We start from the raw sequence: 17,990 nt of genomic DNA, 5'->3' as shown, positions 1-17,990 counted from the left end.
AGAGGGGATAATATGATCCAAGAGCTGAGCTAGACGAAGGCGAGTGCGGGACGAGACCCATTGATAATTGAAGGTGGACCAATGACGCGATTGAGGGCAAAACAAGTGAAAGAAGCAATGGGATTGCTCGTTGGTCGAAAGTCGAAGTGAAATGAATCAACGTGTTACAAGTGGTCGAAGAAAAGGCTGAACTGCAAAACCACGCGACCGTATCCCTTTAATGGTTTGCGGTCGCACAATCATCCACTCTGTCACACCTCCATTCATATGCATAACTATCCATTAATCTGTGTGGGAGTAAAATTGATGACTTGACCTGGACATAAAATTTCTCACTTTTTTTACTTGATAAAACGACATAAAGCTATGTCTATAAACCAAAATCATGTCACCATAATCAAACATATATATTATGAGATTATATACCAGTCTACATGACATGTCAAAAAATATATAACACATGATCCCCAACATACAACACAATAGGCTATAAGCTTAAAATAACAGCCCACAACATAACCATACGGGTCGTCTTCTAGGTATATAGAACTCTGAAATCCCGTAAGAGCTCCACAGCTACCCACGCTCTCTATGTAGTTCCAGGCTCACCTACAATGCAAGAACTACATAAGTCAATGCTTAGTAAGCAAAATCATACATGTCATGAATAATAATGATATATGCCACTATGCCATTTATTTTAAACATCACGATAAAAAAGCATCATATTCCAATATGTATCAAAGTCGAGTGGAAATCATTTCATTTGAAACCTTTCATTTCATTAGGCCCTTGACCCACCTACGATGCACCAGATAGAGCTCTGCATAATATCAATAATCAAATGACCAATATGAATTGACACCGACAAGTGGACCATCCTCTCGTGACCGCTAGAGGCTCATCCCCTAACTACCCCTATGATCACCCAAAAAGTCTCCCACCCTGCAACACCAATAATCATAATATCACAAGGGCACACTCGAGTGGTCCACCCTCCCGTGATCACCAAAGGCCCATCCCCTTTCTAGCTTTGCAATCACCCAGGAAATATCATCGACTATGTTAAACATATCACATAAGCATGCCTCGGCGCCCTAGTAGTGGTCAATAAAACATTTATGAAGAAGACTCACTTTAAAATCATGTTTCGCATGCAGGATTTTCAACCATATCACATGTCGTGCATGCATATGAAAATGCTCATGAATGATGTATTTAATGAAAATCGATGTCAATAGGTTCCGCAACCTCATACTCAATGATCATAATCGTCATATGATGTGCTATAAACCTCTTATCAAAGTTATGTAAATATTCCAACATTACCATATCACAAATACTAGGTTCTTGCATCGTAGTTGGAAATGAATTTTTGCTTACCTTTCACCTTTGTCTGAGCAAGCTTTTACGAAGATTAGATCAATTTCCTTTTTCACTCGAAGTTGAAAAATCACCTGTATTACCATTTAATATTAAAGACAATCCTTAATTTAATAATCTTAACACACAAAATCCCAAAATACATCCATTCTCACCAAAATAATTTAGACGAAATTATCATTTCAAGTTACCGATGGCATTATAAACTAATCCCATAAATCTCGCTATTTCTCGAGTCAAATTATGAACATCAATGTTATCCAATTGTTGTTGAGAACCTACTACTCCTTAAAGGTTGAAATCACATTTAACAAGAAAATTGATAGAATCTGTTTTTCAGGTTTCATCACCATCCAAGTACTTTTCTAATCCTTTTTCACCCCCTTATCTATATCCAATGACTCCCAAATTTTTACCACATTTCTATAACATGTATGTGAAGGTAATAATGCTCTAAAGTCGTGACAAGTAAAGTGTTCTCAACATCAAAATAGTCCATTTCCACGACACCAAAATCAGGCAGTTTTCATTGTGACAGTTTTCGATTTCCATTTTATTAGCACGTCACCAATCAGATTTCAGGATATTAGAAGACCATTTCTATCCTTCTAACTCCCATATAACAACATTCATTTATATAGATACAAGCTATATCTTAAATATTATCCAAAATCAAAGTTTAAACCATCCAAATTCATCAATCAACACATCTCTATTCCTGTTGGTTTCTTTCAGGTTCTTGTACTTGATTACCCCTCTCTTTTGCCATCATAAAATCATCAACAACCCTTCTACTTAACATCAAGTAAGTTTAGAGTTTTAACATAAACACCCAAAAGGACTAAGGAAAAACTTCAAAATTGTGACTTAAACTAACCTTTACAAACTGCAATCCCAACTTCTTATTTTTCTCTCTCTCTCTTTGCTTCCTTTGTTTTCTCTTTCACTTGGGGTCACTAGGGGATATATTTGGAGGTTTAAATGTCTTATCTAAGAGATATATAAGTAGCCTCAAGGATTGGAGTCGTGAATGATGCTTAAGGATGGAGGAAAGTGTAATTAAAAGACAAGTATCCTCAAGCATGAGCTGTCCAAGCAGTAGGTGAATTTATGCAGCCAACTTTGACCTTTTCCTTCCCTTAAATAGTTCCATATGTGTCTTAGAATATGTGTATATATTCTATAATAAGAAATTATGGTTTAGAAGACGTGCTGAAGGCTTAAGGTTGAAGGAATTAAATGATAGACTGACAAGTCCTCACAACTTAGAAGTTAAGTAGGAGGTGTCTTCCTTGCAACAACACTTGACTTATTTGGGTCTATTTATAACTTATAAGATATATATAAATCCTATATTAAGTACTTAAGGAGTATGACACGAAATTGATGCCTTAAGTCTAAAGGAATTGGGCGTTAATATGATAACTATCCCAAGCATGAGGTGTCCAAGCACGATGTGTCTTCATTGCAGCCATACTTGACTTTCAACCGTTATATTTGGATGCATTTGTGACTTTTCAGATTTATGTCCATCCTATATTAAGTGCTTAGGGAGTAGACATGAGATCCAAGCCCTAAGATCCCACAATATATTATAGAACTAATTCATCAATCGTTCATTTAATTACTTGCCCGATTGATGCTCGATTCTCGATTAATTTCCACAATTCGCACCTCAATATTTGTAATGTCATATGAGACATATATCATCACATCGTGATCATGTCACTTCATATCTCATGTCCAAAATGTGTCAATTACCTAACTAGGGTTTAAGGTGACCTCGATCAACCAAATGGAAGCTTGAAACCTTTGTCAATACTAATTGCCGACCTTCTCGATTTTTCATTGCTTACCAAACCAATTTCCAACGTTTAGTTAACCTAATTTTTTATCATAGCTCAATATAAAATTCACCATCTTGGTCGAGGCACCATTTTAAGAAAAAGCAATTAGGAAATCGATGCAAATGACAATGTAAGTTAATGACGTTATAAATATTGAGGTGGGAATTGTTGACATCGGTTGACAATCGGGTAAGTAATTAAATGAACGATTGAGGAATTAGTTCTATAATATATTGTGGGATCTTAGGGCAAGTAAGTTGGATTGTCAACACATTAAAATAAGTCAAGGATACTTGAATTGCACCTACAAAGATAGATATAAAATCAAATTTTTACTACAAGTGACCACCTCATGCTTGAACACTTCGTTCTAGAGGTGTTTGTCATTTTAACAATCAATTCCTTCAACCTTAAGGCATCAATCTCATGTCTACTCCCTAAGCACTTAATATATATGATGGATATAAATCTTAAAAGTCACAAATGCATCCAAATATAATGGTTGAAAGTCAAGAATGGCTGCAATGAAGACACCGTGCTTGGACACCTCATGCTTGGGATAGTTATCATATTAATGTCCAGTTCCTTTAGACTTAAGGCATCAATTTCGTGTCATACTCCTTAAGTACTTAATATATGATGTATATATATCTTATAAGTTATAAATAGACCCAAATATAATAGGAGAAAAGTCAAGTGTTGCTGCAAGGAAGACACATCCTACTTAACTTGTAAGTTGTGAGGACTTGTCAATCTAACATTTAATTCCTTCAACCTTAAACCTCCAGCACGTCTTCTAAACCATCATCTCTTATTATAGAATAGATACACATCTTCTAAGACATATGGAACCATTGGCTGCATAAATTCACCTCCTGCTTGGACAGCTCATGCTTGAGGATACTTGTCTTTTAATTACACTTTCATTCATCCTTAAGCATCATTCACGACTCCAATCCTTGAGGCTACTTATATATCTCTTAGATAAGACATTTAAACCTCCAAATATATCCCCAAGTGAAAGAGAGAACAAAGGAAGCAAAGAGAGAGAGAGAAAAATAAGAAGCTGGGATTGCAATTTTTAAAGGTTAGTTTAAGTCATGGTTTTGAAGTTTTTCTTTAGTCCTTTTGGGTGTTTTATAATATGTTAAAACTCTAAACTTACTTGAGATTAAGTAGAAGGGTTGTTGATGATTTTATGATGCCAAAAGAGAGGGGTAATCAAGTACAAGAACCTGAAAGAAACCAACAGGAATAGAGGTGTTGATTGATGAATTTGGATGGTTTAAATTTTGATTTTGGATAATATTTAAGATAATAGCTTGTATCTATGTAAATGAATGTTGTTATATGGGAGTTAGAAGGATAGAAATGGTCTTCTAATAGCCTGGAATCTGATTGGTGACATGCTAATAAAATGGAAATCGAAAACTGTCACAATGAAAACTACCTGATTTTGGTGTCATGGAAATGGACTATTTTGATGCTGAGAACACTTTATTTGTCACGACTTTAGAGCATTATTACCTTCACATACATGTTATAGAAATGTGGTAAAAATTTGGGAGTCATTGGATATAGTAAGGGGATGAAAAAGGATTGGAAAAGTAATTGGATGGTGACGAAACCTGAAAAAATTTGTCAATTTTCTTGTTAAATGTGATTTCAACCTTTACATATCCATTAATAATCTCTTGGGCTAGGTTCTCAACAACAATTGGATGACATTGATGTTCATAATTTGACTCGAGAAATAGCGAGATTTATGGGATTAGTTTGTAATGCCATTGGTAACTTGAAATGATGATTTCGTCTAAATTATTTTGGTGAGAATGGATATATTTTGGAATTTTGTGTGTTAGGATTATTAAATTAAGGATTGTCTTTAATATTAAATGGTAATACAGGTGATTTTCCGATTTCGAGTGAAAAAGGAAATTGATCTAATCTTCGTAAAAGCTTGCTCAGACAAAGGTGAAAGGTAAGCAAAAATTCATTTTCAACTACGATGCAAGAACCTAGTATTTGTAATATGGTAATGTTGCAATATTTACATAACTTGATAAGAGGCTTATAGCACATCATATGATGGTTATGATCGTTGAGTATGAGATTGCGAAACCTATTGACATCGATTTTCATTAAATACGTCATTCATGAGCATTTTCATATGCATGCACGACATGTGACATGGTTGAAATTCCTGCATGCGAAACATAATTTTAAAGTGAGTCTTCTTCATAAATGTTTTATTGACCACTACTATGGCGCCGAGGCATGTGAGGCATGCTTATGTGATATGTTTGGCATAGCGGATGATACTTCCTGGGTGATTGCAAAGGTAGACAGGGGATGGACCTTTGGTGATCACGGGATGGTGGACCACTCGACTGTGCCCTTGTGATATTATGATTATTGGCGCTGTCGGGTGGGAGACTTTTTGGGTAATCATAGGGGTAGTTAGGGGATAGCTCTCTAGTGGTCACAAGAGGATGGTCCACTCGTCGATGTCGATTTCATAATGACCATTTGATTATTGATATTGATATTATGCATAGCTCTATTTGATGCATAGCAGGTGAATCAAGAGCCCAATGAAATGAAAGGTTTTAAATGAAATGATTTCCAGTCGACTTTGATGAATATTGAAATATGATGCTTCCTTATCGTAATGTTTAAAGTAAATGGCATAGTAGCATATATCATTATCATTCATGTTCATGACATGCATGATTTTTGCTTACTAAGCATTAACTTATGTAGTTCTTGCATTATAGGTGAGCCTGGAACTACATAGAAAGCATGGCTAGCTGTGGAGCTCTTACGGGATTCTAGAGTTCGATGTACATGGATGACGACCTATAGGGTTATTATGTAGAGCTCTATTCGGTGCATAGTAGGTGGGTCAAGGGCCCAATGAAATGAAAAGTTTTAAATGAAATGATTTCCAGTCCACTTTGATGAATATTGAAATATGATGCTTCCTTATTGTAATGTTTAAAGTAAATGGCATAGTAGCATATATCATTATCATTCATGTTCATGACATGCATGATTTTTGCTTACTAAACATTAACTTATATAGTTCTTGCATTGTAAGTGAGCCTGAAACTACGCAGAGAGCATGGCTAGCTGTGGAGCTCTTACGGTGTAGGGTTGGCACGGCTCGACCCTTAATGCCATGAGCTCGGCTCGTGCTCGGCTCATTGAAATTGGGCGAGCTCGGCTCGACCCATGAGCTCGTGACTCGTCCGAGCTCGTGGGCTCGCCTATTTTTTTTAAATAAAGAATAGAGTTTTAAAAATAAAAAGTGTTAAAAAATACAAATAATTTAACGAAAATAAGTTTTTATTTTTTTTTATCTATATCATATTGTAATTTGTAATACTTTTTATAAACTATAAAATATTTATATAATGAAAACGAATTATTTTTTGAAATACATTTACAAAAAATATGTTTTTTTGATTTCTTTTTAAAGTTAATAAAGAATAAAGTTTTAAAAATAAAAAGTGTTAAAAATTACAAATAATTTAATGAAAACAAGTTTTTATTTTTTTTATTTATATCATATTGTAATTTGTAATACTTTTTATAAATTATAAAATATTTATATAATGAAAACGAATTATTTTTTGAAATACATTTACAAAATTTTTTTTATTTCTTTTTCAAATTAATAAAATGTAAATCCTCTCCCTTTATCTGAATTTGGGACCGGCTATATCAATTTTAAGTAGACGGAGTTAAAAATTGTACGCGAATAACTTCTTGTAACGTGTACAAGTTTTTTAAAAAAATTAAATTTAACGATTAAAAAATAAAAAAAAATTTGATTAATATAATTAAATTAAACATCACTTACCTGACGACATGCAATTTCAGCGTATTTATCTTGTAATCGAAAATGAGTGTCCTGTCAATCCTTCACACATATTAACGCTTCCAAAATATCTTTTTTTCAGTCGGCTTCTGACATTGGTCAAAACCCTTTTACCTACACTAAAAGCAGACTCCGAAGCAACAGTGCTAACCGGAGGTTTCAATAGATTTTTTGCAATTGCAGAAACAATTGGCTAACGTCTTTCATACTTTCGTCAGAATTCAATTACTTATTCTAAATTTTTTTTAATTGTTCTGTCCGTTGACATATTATGATTGAAATAATCAATTAATGCGGCAGGCATCGCATTTTGAGTTTCGACCGATGTTTGATGAGATGTAGATGTAGACATGGCACTAGATGAATACATTGCAGTTGCATCATATCTAAATGTATTAATGCCCTGAAATAAATTCATTATTTCTGCAGCATCTTCTTCGGTTTCAGCAGAAGGAGTAGGTGCAGCAAAGGGTATCAGACTAACATTCACACCCATTTTTTCCGCATATAAATCATACATTTCACATAATGTTTGCTCTAAATTCTTATAGGTGATATGTGTATCAAGTATTAAAACTTTATTAATTTGATCAATTACGTATTTAGTTCCCGAAATATTATATCGGAAGTCCATTGCGCATACTAAAGGAAATAACATAGGCAGTTCTTCCTAATATTTTCTAAACTTTAATTCCATAGCAATTAAAATTTCACTAAAAGCAGGATCATTTTTATATTTATGGAATATTCTTGCAATTATATAAAGGCGTTCAAACACCATACAGCTTGTTGGATAATAAATGTCGGATAAAATCTTTGTGGTCTCATAAAAAGATGTCAAAAATCATTTAACTTTCAAAGCTAAAATCCAATCGAATTCATTTAACATACCATCGTCATCACTTCTAACATGTCTATTGTTATAAAAGTCAGTTATTAAATTTTCAAAACCTTCACATGATTTTAATAGCAAGTATGTAGAGTTCCATCTATGATTTACGTCGCTAACAAATGTTTTAGCAGTCATCACCCCTAGTTCGACATAAAAATCTTCAAATGCTTGTTTTCTACTAGGAGAGATCGTAATATATACTAATGTATTCCTAATCCTTTGAAGTTCATCATTTATATGTTTTAACCAATCTTGCACAATTAAATTCAAGATATGACACACACAACGAATATGAAACAAATACCCACCAAAATCAGGTTGAAGTGTCCTACACAATTTATCGACGACTACCTTATTAACACTAGCATTATTAAAAGTAAAAGATCGAATTTTAGTCTCACAATGATATTTTATAACAATACTGATAATTGCATTATATATATTATTAGCATTGTGAGGAAATTCAATAATTCTAAAACCAATAATTTTCTTACACATGCACCAAAGTGGGTTTATATAGTGTGCGGTTGCAACTATATATGCTCTTTTATTAACCCCTTCCCATATATCAGAAGTTAAGGATATAACACCCCCATATTGTTGCAAATTCATAATTAATTGTTGTTTTGAATTATTGAAATAATTTATTGTATCGGCACGAAGAGTGTTTCGACTTACCCCAACGTACCTCAATTGTAGATATTCTTTTACGAACGAGAGGAAGTGTTGGTTGTCTGCAATAGCCAGAGACAACTCAGTGGCGGTAACAAATTTCACCATTCCGGTTTGAGTATTGTCATCCGAATACACCCACGTGAATAGGGGTGAAGTTGTAGAACAGGCGCCTGGACTGCCAAATTGCAATTGTGTTTGACCAGCTGGAAGAAGTCCATGTCTGGCTGCACATGATTTGTAGTGGCAGTTGAGATGAGTGGTACCAATTTTTCCCGTTGAAATCAACTTAAAGTGATCCCAATATTTTACTTATTTTTTAGCCTTTCGCTTTCCCTTCGCATCTGAGATATTTAATTGCTGATCTTCATATTCATTTTTTGCTTCGAGAACGTTAATATCATCCAAATCAATTGAATTGTGGCTTTCCTGACCGTGAATGTGATCTTCAAGTATCGGTATGTTATTTAGACCGACAAATTCATTTGGAAATTAACTTTGCGGCGTCCCAGACGATTCTCCATGATGTGGCTCACATCCTGTTTCAAACAAGCTCTCAACAAATGAACGTTTATCCATTTTTGTAATTGTTTATGATGAAATCTTGACTAGATGAATATAAATGTAGTGAGATTGTGAGAATTGAGAATTGAATGAATTGAAATTGTAACTAATAAACTGTAAAAATTAAATTGATATTGTATATTTTGCAGTACAAGAGAGTAAAAACTCGATAATTGATATAATAAAAGAGAGTTGAGAGGGTTGTAATTTTGGAAGAGCAATTGATATGAAAAAAATCTTTGAGGGAAGTGGGTATTTATAGTAGAAAAAGGGAAGGGGGAATAAATAAAATAAAATAAAATTCAGTGACCAAACGGTCACTGAATAAAAGTTCAGTGACCATTTTGGTCACTGGCTCGACGAGCCACGAGCCTCGTCTAAATGGTGAGCTGAGTGGGGACCCCGATTCCATGATGAACCCTAGACCGAATCCAACCCTGTAATGAATAAACCTGTTTGTTATGCACAGGTCGCCCCTGAAACAGCGGAGATAAGATCAGACACGGAAGTCGAAAGTCCCCAGGTTCTTTTTAAGGGCAGAAGAGGGCTTTAAGCACCTGAAGAGGAAGGAAGCTTTTTCGATTGCAAATCCGGAAAAAGCCTAGCATCGAATGAAACAACTTTCTGACAAAGACAGAACTAAGAGAGAGTTAAACATTGGTGAGCCGAGATAGGGCATCTGACGAAGAGTAGTCGAGCTGAGGACAGCTCTTCTTAGAAAGTAGGGACCGGGTGAAAGTCTATCTTTGAGAATAGCAAATTTCCATCATTCAAAGTAGAAACTCAGAGGCATGCCTCAGCCAAGTCCCGATACGCTCGGCTCGTGCTCGGGCTCGTGATTTCACAAGCCCGAGCAATCACGAGCGAGCCGCCCACAAGCCTCTTTTCCACGAGCCGAGCCGGCTCGGTCCAATTGACATCCCTACTTACGGGATTCCAGAGTTCAATGTACATGGATGACGACCTGTGGGGTTATTTTGTTGTATGTTGGGGATCATGTGTTGTATATCTTTTGACATGGCATGTAGACTTGTTTATAATCTCAGAATATATATGTTTGATTATGGCGACATGATTTTGGTTTAGAAACATAGCTTATGTCGTTTTATTAGGTGAAAAAGAAGTGAGAAATTACATGTCTAGGTCGAGTCATCAATTGTATTTCCACACAGGTTAATAGATAGTTATATATATGAAAGGGGGTGTAACAGAGAGTTGGGGATTTCTGGGTCTACCATGCGACCACATGGAAAACAACCATGTGGCCGCATGGTTATAAAATTTGACATGTTTTAATTTTTTCGCGAATTTTCTTATTTTGTTAGAATTTGATATCAATTAGATTTTTTTCCATATTTTGATGATTTTGCACGATTTTAGCTAGGTTTTTTTAGCTTTAGTATAAATACTCTTTCCATTACATTGTGTAGGGACTTTTGGCAATTATTATTAAATTCAAGAAAGGCTTTTGCTTTCTTCAAATTTGTTCTTCTTTGAATAACAATTTAGAACTTATCAAGGTCGTCAGTTCTTCAATTTGTAAGCAAGGGATCCATTGCATCATCGTTATCTTTGGGTTCTTTGTTTCATCTTGTTAGGTTCATTCCAAACTGGTTATCAACTGACATTCTTGGGTTCCACACAAATCTGATTGTGGGTTTCATAATCTAAGTTGCTATGGGATTCGCATAAGTCGATTTTTCAACAACACTCCAAGTTTGATATTCGGTCAACAAAGGCACATCTTCTAATCCCTAAACTCATATTAGTGTTAGAAGTCTTTTTGTATTGTCACTGTTCTCATGTCCTCACTGCCAAGCGATAGGTGGCACACTGGACAGGTTTTTGTTGTTGACCCACCGGCACTTAAATCAGTAACTAATTATGAAAGAAAAGTAGAAATAAGGGAAGTAAGTTGCCGAATGAGGATTAATGTATGTTTTCCTTCACCTTAGTTTTTTCCCTCCATATAAAGCTGATATGGGGAATCATATTCGTTAAAAAAACATGATTCTCTCGAAGATTAAGGTAGTTATTCATACTCATTTTTAACCATACATTTTTTCAATAAAATAATTTTACACGTCATATCTTTTTTCTACTTTTAGTCATACATTCTTCAAAAATATCATTTTTCACAAAATTTATTCCCAAAAAATTTACATCAAACATACCCTAGGTTACTTAAATCACTCGTGTGGTGCAAATATGTTGAATATTTTTCCTGATATTTAATTAAAAGTTGAATCTGAAAGTGGAAATGGGTCATAAACGAATGGACCCCATTTTTTCAATAAAATGCATTTTGATGAAAAATGTGTTGTTAAAAAATATAAAAAGATTTTGAATTTGCGTATAATAATATTTTATTGAAAATTGTGTGATTGATAATAAGTAAAAGAAAAATGTATTTTGAAATAATGGAGAGCAAACAAGGCATAATATAATTTAGATATATATACAATTGACATATATTATATCCTAGCCCTACCCAACCTGTAGAAAAAATTCTAGAAATTGAAAAAAAAAAAAATTGGAGATTATATCCCCACCCACGGAAGCACCCACCCCACCCTACCCCGCCCCACCCCAAAAATCTCCAGAAACTTAAAAATGTTTTCCGAATATTACCCATGGAACCACCCAACCTTGCCACATATTTATTGTTTGTGGTCAGATTTGTGACCAAATTTATCGTCAGTGTAGTTTACTATGACTATCTAATTGACACTGTATGTAATCAAGTCACTAACATGTGTGTATTTGTGACTAGCTGTAATCAAATTTGTGTTCAGTGTGACTAAATAAGATCAAATTTGTCTCTAACTTTAACCAAATTTGTTTTCGGTGTAACTATCTGTGATGAAATCAATCTTAACAGTGACAGTATGTAACCAAGTCACAACCGATTACAACTAAACACAGAATGGGTCAAAACCAATCACAATTAACACAGAATTAGTTACAAACAGCACAATAAACACTTGGTCACACTTGATTGCCATCGCCACCGCCGCCACCACTCCCAACACCATCAAGAACCAAATGCACAATGACTTACCACGACCACATCCACTACCAACAATAGAACTATCATCGTCTACACCACCAACACATATAGATTAGAAAATCACTGTATTAGAAAATCACCAACGAACATCCCCAAAATCTGGCTAAACGATAGATCTGATGAAAAAACCACCACAAACAAACTACCTACGTCAAATCAGATCACAAAAACCACCAACAAACTTTGTCATTAAATAATAACAGAGTAATGAAATGCATTCAAACTACCAAAAAATTTCGCATCATTAATATTTGTAAGTAGCATCATCGGCGTCAGTAGCCGTGGGCAACATTATCGACGTCATCGCTATGGCAAAAATATTTGTAAGCAGCATCATCGATTTCACCTATACTGTAGCAGCATCATCAACACGAGTAACAATGCGACTGTTTGAATGCTACGAAGTGAGCAATGACGAGTCCGACAACTCCACCAATGCGAGGAAAAGCTTTCTCGCGTCCAGCGATTTTGGATATGATAGGAAGAGTGAGAATTTTAAGGTTTGAAAATGAAATTGAGTGCTTGTTTGGTAGGGATTTTAATAATTGATTTTTTATCGTTAGAGATAAAGTGGGTTCTATCTGTGAGAAAAAAATTCAAAAATGACAGCTGTAATAGTAAAATAACGGTCAAAAAATTGATTTTAATTGACTTTTTAGCTGTACTAAACAAGCTCTGATTTTGGGAAAAATAGGGTTCAGATAGAGGTGGGGGTGGAGGATGGGGTAGGGTGAATATGTAGATTATGCGTAATTAAGTTTTTATTAATTATAATTATTAAAACTTAATTATCACTTGATTTGTGAAATGAAATTTAATATCCTTATTTTATTGAAAGTTAGTTTTTTAAATGTAGGTTTCTAGGTAATTTTCCCCAAGTATTTTCCAAGTCCATTATATGGCACGCACCTAACGGGCCAGCCCACAAGATATCTTAATTTCCATACAAAATGATTCCTGGGTTTTTCTCTTAACTCAATAAGTCAATCATGCCAACTATTATTAGAGCAAGTTCAACTAGATCAGCTTCAACTAGAGGGGGAAGCTGCCAAATCTCCTGGTGTTTTAAGTCCATTACCTGTCCCAAGTTACTCGATGCCATTATATAGTTTGGGATGCCATTTTATAATTTGGGTTTCTTGCATTTACAGTTGTTTTTTATGTAACGTATAATCTCGTTCAACTTCGTATTCACAATCACCAGTATCTAGCATTCCTAGAGACACAAGGTTCCTCGTCAACCCTGAGATGTACTGACTTGCAGGAAAACCATATACGAGCCATCCCACGTTTTGAGTTTAATTGAGCTAGCCTTCGATTTTACAAAAACCATTGTTCTCCATTAGGACTGTACCAGTGTGCACCTCTTCATACTCGAATAGACTGGCCCTGTTGAGTGTCATGTGGAAGGTATATATTCAGTATCCATTATCCATTCCTCATGAGTCTGTCCGTGGCTAGTAACAGTTATGCATTGCAAATTGATGCATCTCCAGTGTTGTTACCTCTTGGTGCTCTGTGTTTTTTCCTCCTTTTGAGGGCAGAAACCTGTGACGTGTTCCTCAATATGGCACAATGAATACAGGTCTTATCCCTTCTTGATTTAGACCTAGACTTTCGTCCCCTCATTCTCCATCTACCCAACATTTCCCTAAGCATCGCAAACCTCCCCAATTCCTCCTCTCTGAATATCGATTCAAGATCCTCAGGTTGCATAGTCTCCATGATGTCCTAAGCTGACAAGAATTCCCTCCACATCTTTAAAAGATTATGCAAGGGAATCTAACAATATGATGGCCTGAATTTGATCATCATTCTTCTCACTGATGTTTAAGCAGGCCATAATTCGAAACAAAAGAAAGCCTTCATCTTCGTCCTTCCCATATCAAAGTCTCTCGTTTCATAAAATTTTCAACATCAAACTTGGTTAACCCCAACAAAATTTCTTGAATCTTGAACACAACACTGGAAATTCTAGTTCTAACACCAATCTGTCTAGGTATCTTACCAAGATCCCCCAATAGAAGGTAAAGAACAAAAAGAAATGCAGATTAAGGACGCAAGACACTGCAAATTATGAATACAAGACATTCTCGCTGAACTAGACAAATCCCTCGAAAAACTAGTAGAAAAAAAGAATTTCCTAGAAAAACTTTCTTGCTACTGTGCCCCTCATTCTCTGAGGCCAAAACGAAAAGTGAGAAATGCAAAAAAATTTCAGCCTAAAACTGCTTGCTCATGGTGGCTGCAAACTGGTTACTAGCCAAACAGATGAAACTAACTACTACGGATTACCAATCCGACTGAATTAAACGACAATTAACCAACTAAACCATAGATGCTGCCCCTTAAATCTAAACAAGAGCACAGTAGACACCACATCAAAAGAGGGAGAGAGATGCTGAGCAGATGTCCAAAATAGGTTTTAAGCAAAATATATGGAGAAGAGGCCGGATTCCCAACAAGATAGAAAGCCTATCCTGGTTGCAAAATTGTCTAATTACATTGGATAGGATGAATTGAACCAAATAACAAAAAGGAAATCATGTAACTCTCCTAAGTTTGTCAAGAGCAAGATTTAATTTGTTTAAAATATTTTCAAGGCTATTATTTTTCTTTCGTGATGCTAACTAGAGACTGCAAAAGAGGAACAAATACAACAGACGAAAGAGAAGAATACAGATGTAGATTCAACATTGAAATAAAAGTAGTATGATTCATTCTTCTAACCTATGCCAGTAAAGGTTCCAGTGAAGGATTTAAAGCTGGTGCATGGAGCTCCATGCTGAATGTCACCAGCACCCCAACAAGTGCACAAATGGCTGGAACAAGACCTAATCCAAATCTTGTCACAGAAAAACAAAAATATAATGGACTGCAGTACTGCAGCCCTGGAGTAGAACCTGCATAATGATAACACCATTAAACCAAATATGTCACGTATGATTTACAATTGACCAATTGTAGATGCTTACTCTGGTAAGACTCGAGAGCACACAATGCCAACCCACATGATATTTTGTCGAGAAAGCTCAACGACCCATAAACGAAGGCACAGCCATTGAGATCTCTACCAACTAGAAAACTCTGCATGCTTACTGCAGTCACCTGTAACTCCATAAAAAATGTGCAGTAAGGAATAAGAAAAGCAGTAAGTATAATTCTTTTACCAAATATTCATCTTTTATGTTATATTACCACTCGTACTCGTTAGCATTACTAAAGTAGTATCTCTGTGTGAATGTGAGAGGTACGTTCTAGTTTGGAAGTTGTTCTACTCTGGTGTGAGGCTCTACTGTGTAGGGTATGCCTGATCATTAGTTCATTTGCACTTAGAAAATGTGACGATATTCCGAAAAATGAGGCAAACAGTAAATTCTGACATAAATATGAATCAAAAGAGGGAGTCTACAAGTGTTTTACATATATATTCTAAGATGGGTTAAACAATGATGTCACTCACTTAACTTAAATAGAAATTTCCCGTTAGTCACCTAATGTTTCTCGTGTTCCAAAGTGATGGATGACGTTCGTTTTCTGTTTTTAATTTTTGCCATTCAGTTAAAATTCTCAAGTTATTGCGAAGGAAATGAAAGACCACGGCGATCAGGGTAAGCCTCAAAGGTCAACAAAAATGGCTACTGGATCAATTCTTGCCTTTGACGTACCATTCACGTTGTAATACTAAACAAGGGAACAATAAAAGGAAAGAAAATTTTGTTCATACCATCATCAATGAATTTGCTGCTCCAATCACTACCGACAAAGCATATACTATAGAATTCATGCTTCTTGGCAGGAAGAATATTCCCAAACCACAAATTATCCATAGAAGTCCTCCAACAGAATAGAAAGCCTTTAACCGTCGACCGGTCCACCCAATCTCCTATATGAAACCAGGATTAATTAAAGATGCCTATAGAAGGGAAAAAGAAACAAGTGTACAAAGATATGAAAGAATATTTTTAGACAGCAATAAACCTGTAGGAAGATCGATACAATGAAGCTGCAGATATAGATGATTGCAGGAACCTATGCACGCATATTAAACATGAGTATAAGAAAAGGAATTTTGTCCATATAACTTTGTATAGGTATGGAGCTAATTGAATAATACCAAAGCTTTTGATGACTGTGCCATTTGCAGATCATTGATGACGTAGAAAGCAAGAAATGTCTGAGCCAACATATTCGAGCAAATGAACAATTAAAAAAATAACCATTTCAATTTAATCGGATCCTCTCTTTCTAAGCAACACTATGGAAATGAATATTTGAAAGAGCTAGTACGATTTATGAACGGACCTGTGAAACATTTGTCACTAGTCTAGTGAGTACATAAACAAGTGCAACTTGGTGGTACAGAATTTTCTTAAACCAGTAAGCCCATGAAATTCTAGCATAACTATTTGCATGAGCTTCTTTCTTCAATCTGCAATGGATATAACCTATAAGGATTTATAATATCTAAATTTGGTAAAAGAAAGAGGAAAGAGGCAGCAATTCAATCGAGCACAGGTCAAATTTCTTGAGAGTATCGAATATCTTAACAGAGGCATTAAAATAAAAAATCACGTTTCTATTTGAATTTTTAGCAGTTGATGCAAATTTATGATGAAAATATCAATAGAAAAACCATTTCCCTTTTAATAACATATGTGACAAACCTTGGCTCTCGAGTCCCAAGATGAAATACACACACAAAACAGCATCCAATGAAGATTGACAAATATGCTATCCAGCGATACTGATCAATCACAGAGAAGTAAGAACCTTTCCAAAAGGAATTTTCAGAAAAAGAGAACAGTATGTTAATTGGCATACCTGATTCTCAACATCGATAACAGTCACTGATGAGCTGATCTTAAATACCACAAAAGCAACTGCATATAGGCTAAGGTTGGCGACCTTCAAAATTATTAATTTCGATAAATATTAGTAAAGTTTTTTGGCTAGGATTGGGAGGAGAGAAAAGAGAATAACTAGTTACAGCATAAGAACTAACAAAGTACGTGTAAAATCATGAAGAGAACTCTTAACCATGGTAAAAGCATTGCGGCAGCTAGTCAAGACTACTCTGCTCGTAGAATTCAGCGTGATGCAATTCACCATTGACCTACAACATAAGCAGGATATATAATTCACTAACTTTAAATCTGGCCACTGGCGCTCGCACAGATAACAAGGGGAATGGAAGAGTTCGAGCACAGCATTATGAAGAAAATCAAGAAATCATGTCACAAAATCCAAGACACACGATCCCTTAGACAGATAAAACAAAGATTAGGAACTTGATGGTAAGATGAATCAGGTGTACAGGTAGTATTAAAAAGGAAAAATAGTTTAAAATAGTCTATAATGTGCCCTTTTTAGGAGAAAATACAAGTTTACGAAATTATAAATTGATAAAAATGAGTGGTAGATAAGTAAAAGTTATGGGACCTACGAAATGTTTGTTTATCATTAAAGTTTGACCCTGACCTTTTAATTATGAAATTGAAATTTAATCCAGACAAGTACAACATTGTCCAATACAATTTAGGCCCCGTTTGATCCACATTATTTGAAAAAAATACATTCTTAATCAGTAATTTAACATCATTTTAACCACTCACTTTTCAATAAAATAATATTACACACAAATTCAAAAATTTTCCTTATTTTTTAACCACATATTTT

The 17,990-nt window shown here is 35.0% G+C and overlaps 1 protein-coding gene across 2 annotated transcripts; it reads right to left on the bottom strand.

Moving 5' to 3' along the window:
* Window positions 1-450: 450 nt before the first annotated feature.
* On the bottom strand, window positions 451-17,446 carry LOC111410427 (major facilitator superfamily domain-containing protein 12-like). 2 transcript variants are annotated; one of them, XM_023040745.1, is made up of 10 exons: window positions 17,352-17,446; window positions 17,136-17,219; window positions 16,979-17,058; window positions 16,617-16,743; window positions 16,429-16,488; window positions 16,293-16,343; window positions 16,039-16,197; window positions 15,287-15,419; window positions 15,042-15,214; window positions 451-609 (listed from the first exon to the last, which is right to left on the bottom strand). In XM_023040745.1, exons 1-9 carry the CDS (start codon window positions 17,421-17,423, stop codon window positions 15,042-15,044), a joined length of 939 nt encoding a protein of 312 aa, XP_022896513.1. In that variant the 5' UTR covers window positions 17,424-17,446; the 3' UTR covers window positions 451-609. The 2 variants fall into 2 exon arrangements, with proteins under 2 accessions (XP_022896513.1, XP_022896512.1); XM_023040744.1 differs by lacking the exon at window positions 451-609 and having other exon boundaries at window positions 14,767-15,214.
* Between the last annotated feature and the right edge of the window lie 544 nt (window positions 17,447-17,990).

This window comes from Olea europaea, chromosome 15 (genome assembly GCF_002742605.1).
Source record: "Olea europaea var. sylvestris chromosome 15, O_europaea_v1, whole genome shotgun sequence".
NCBI classification, from domain to species: Eukaryota; Viridiplantae; Streptophyta; class Magnoliopsida; order Lamiales; family Oleaceae; genus Olea; species Olea europaea.
This window is presented reverse-complemented; position numbering and strand designations above follow the sequence as displayed.

What these genes read in the sequence shown, in the direction of transcription:
- LOC111410427 (XM_023040745.1), bottom strand. Translation starts at nt 17,423, where the DNA reads ATGGTGAATTGCATCACGCTGAATTCTACGAGCAGAGTAGTCTTGACT. An exon ending in CACAGTCATCAAAAGCTTTG is followed by an intron (nt 16,344 to 16,428) that starts GTATTATTCAAT and finishes ATGCGTGCATAG; the next exon opens with GTTCCTGCAATCATCTATAT. An exon ending in CAGCAAATTCATTGATGATG is followed by an intron (nt 15,420 to 16,038) that starts GTATGAACAAAA and finishes ATGGAGTTACAG; the next exon opens with GTGACTGCAGTAAGCATGCA.